The following is a 3468-nucleotide window of genomic DNA, read 5'->3' as shown; positions in this document are numbered from 1 at the left end:
TTACCAGGTCAATGCCTGTTTATTATGTTAGCAACTGGACCACAAATCCATATCCAAACTGATGGAAATGGGTGGACCAGTGACCAAGAAGGTTGACAACCACTTCAATTATTATATAAACCTTGTCCACTTGGATATAATCAATTTCAGCAATGTCTGTACTAAAAATTAAAACGATATATGTTAGTGTTTAGTAGGTAGCTTTTAGCGGAGACATTAACCCCTAGAAGTCTGCACAGTTTTGGGGCCGTTTGGAAGTTGACATGCTCTGACATTTGTGCTTTTTTCAGTTGCTTATAAACACATTAATGACAAAAGTGTATTCAGCACAAACTGGGCTACCATAATACGTGAGCAACATGTATATGCTTGTATTTTTGAGAGAATAATGTTTATGCTTGGTTTTTGAAGAAAAAAAATTGTAAGTCTCCGAATTAAGCCACAAAACACACAATAGAGATAGCGAGAATTCAGGTTGGCTGGCCTTGGACACTTTTTCCAAGTCATCTCAATGGGAAAAAGAGTCCCAATCACCCTGAATTCACCCTGTGTCCACAAGACTTTTGACTAATGGGTGTTGTTGCCTAGAGTTTTTGCTTCAAACTGATGTGACAATCATTGTGCCTGCTAATTCACATAAAACAATATATTGATTTATTGTTAACTATTTAGTAATTAATTTGGTAAGACACTTTACTTTACGAAGCCCATATGTGAAGGGGTGTGAGAAAATGAATAATCATCGGACTTGTTTGTTCAGCACATCCCACAGATGCTCGATTGGATTGAGATCTGGAGAATTTGGAGGCCAAGTCAACACCTCGAACTCGTTGTTGTGCTCCTCAAACCATTCCTGAATCATTAACCATCTGAATCAAACCATGTCATGTCAACAAATGGAAAAGTCAGACAGCTGTTTATCATGTTAATTATTGTGTCTTTAGTCCGAACAGCAGGGGGCCTTTTACCCCAAATACCATACTTGTACATATTCTTCCGTTATTGACAAACTGTTGCTTTAATTACCTTAAACAAAACTGATAATCATTAAAGGGATAGTTCACCCAAAAATGCAGTATTGTGTACTAACATGTGGCGACCCGACCGGTCTAAAATAGTCTGAATATAAACACATAGTGATTCAGGATAAGACAAAAACACAGTATGGAAAATGGATTCATGATGTACTCGCTCATTATATACATTTTGTAAAATTTGAGAAAAAGAAAAAAAAAGTTATGGACTGCAGCTTTAAATGACTGGCGGCTCAATCAAACTTACCAACTTTAATGTATTGACAAAAATTTGTTTGGGACTGCAATTTAATAGCCTTACCTTATATGTATACTGTTTATTCATCAGTATTAGTCATATTCTTACAATTTATGTGTATGTTAAGTAAAGAAGTGTGTGTGTGTGTGTGTGTGTGTGTGTGTGTGTGTGTGTGTGTGTGTGTGTGTGTGTGTGTGTGTGTGTGTGTGTGTGTGTGTGTGTGTGTGTGTGTGTGTGTGTGTGTGTGTGTGTGTGTGTGTGTGTGTGTGTGTATAAGCATGGAATCACTTTTATTTTATTATCTTTTCTATTGACAATAGGTATAACTACACCAAATATCACTATTTGTAATTATTTGATATAAAGCATTTTAACAGATATTATTTGAATCACTCAACTGATTCCTAAATCCTTATTTATATATAAAAAGCCTAATTCAGTCTGACAATATGCTTCACATGCAGAACAACAAAATATTAAAATAATTTACCAGTTTAAAAAACAGACAATTATTATTAGTATTATTTTTTTTAGACAATACAATTATAAAGAATTTACAGACTCTAATATTATTTTTAAAAGATTTAATTGAAGATTTTCATAGAAGTTTTTCACAAAAAAAAATAAATAAATAAATATATAGGGCCTATATATATTTCCTGAGGAGGTCATTTAAAGAAAATCTGTATAGAATTCGGAGAGGTGAAAACTGTCACATTTAGTGTATATAGCTATAAATGCTATATGATTATCTTTAAATTTCTTCAAACTTGGTTTTCTGTGTAACAGTATTACAACAGAGACAAAGCAGGCTATTTGGAGGCTTTTATAAGATGCCAAAGTTTTTTGCGGATATCAGGAAGTTTTAGAGCATAAACAATAGGGTTTACAAAGGGTGGTATAACAATAAATTCAAGAGAAATGGCAACAGTTAGCGCTATAGGAAGTTCCCCAATCACAAATCGACTCAAAGTGAGCTCTAAAAAAATACCAACTGAGAAATTTAAAAGGATTACCATGTGTGGAATACAAGTTTGATATGCTTTGCTCCTGAACTTTTGTGTGCTTCTTTGACAAATTATAATAATTCTGATATAGGTGTAAAATATAAAACTCAAAGGGATAAAAATTGTCGTGATCGTAACAATCAGGCCATAAATATTATTAATAGTATTGTTCACACATGAGAGTTTGACAATTTCATAGTTGTGGCAGTACACCTTTAACAATTTGTTCCCACAGATTGTCAGCCTGGAAGTCAAAAGAGCACTAATACCAACAAAAATCGCTGGATAAAGCCATGCTATAAATATTGAAACAGTTAGAAACCGTGTGGTAATTATGTTGTTGTAATGCAAAGGTTTGCTGATTGCAACAAACCTATCGATTGCCATTAGCATTAATATAGTAAGCTCAAAAGCTGCATATGAGTAAATGACAAAACTCTGTACAAGACATGCTTCAAAGGAGATTGAGTGTGCATCAGACAGCAAGTCTGTCAGTAACCTTGGGAAAAAGCCAGCTGTACCATATACAGAGTTGATGGACAAGCATGAAATCAGAATATACATGGGCTGGTGCAATGTCTTTTCCATAAATATCACAAGAATAATAAGGACATTAAAGTATATGACAGCACAGTAAAAAATAAACGCCATAGTGAAGAAAGCATATTTTACGCACCCAATATTTTCAAACAACATTAAGTAAAAATATGTTCCATTTCCCATTTTCCTTACACAAGGAATACTTTCATTGACCTGAGGAAGAGAGCAAACAAAGTCCATATGGTTTTTAACCATAAATAAATAAACATACAATCAACTTAGAAGCTTTTAGCCACAGTGTCCTACCATGTAATGTGACCTTAAATGTAAAGTCTTAATAATATAATAATCATTCAATTAAATAAATGGCTAGCACAGTAATAATTCAACACAGTCTAAGAAACAGTTGTTGTTTTTTATATTACGAACTAATTCTATTTGAATTAGAATTATTAGATACCTTCTGTTGTATACTCTCAAATGACCGTCATGGCAGGTAATGATGGGCTCTGATTTAGTGGGACTGTGGAGTCATCAGTGCGTGCTAGTGCTTTTATAGTATCTAATTGTCTCAGGAGGCCTGTTGTGGCCTCTGAAGTCCCCTGAAATTTCACTGGAAACATAAATGAATATGTAAAACATAAACAAA

General features: G+C 33.9%; 1 protein-coding gene across 1 annotated transcript; it reads right to left on the bottom strand.

Annotated features, from left to right (window-relative positions):
• Window positions 1-2084: 2084 nt before the first annotated feature.
• Window positions 2085-3002, bottom strand: LOC307130300 (olfactory receptor 51I2-like; the record flags this gene model as incomplete). The annotated part of the gene is made up of 1 exon (XM_079823268.1): window positions 2085-3002. The coding sequence occupies one exon, from the start codon at window positions 3000-3002 to the stop codon at window positions 2085-2087; it is 918 nt and encodes a 305-aa protein (XP_079679394.1).
• Between the last annotated feature and the right edge of the window lie 466 nt (window positions 3003-3468).

The sequence above is a fragment of the Gobio gobio genome, assembly GCF_949357685.1.
Source record: "Gobio gobio genome assembly, chromosome: 8".
Classification (NCBI taxonomy): domain Eukaryota; kingdom Metazoa; phylum Chordata; class Actinopteri; order Cypriniformes; family Gobionidae; genus Gobio; species Gobio gobio.
This window is presented reverse-complemented; position numbering and strand designations above follow the sequence as displayed.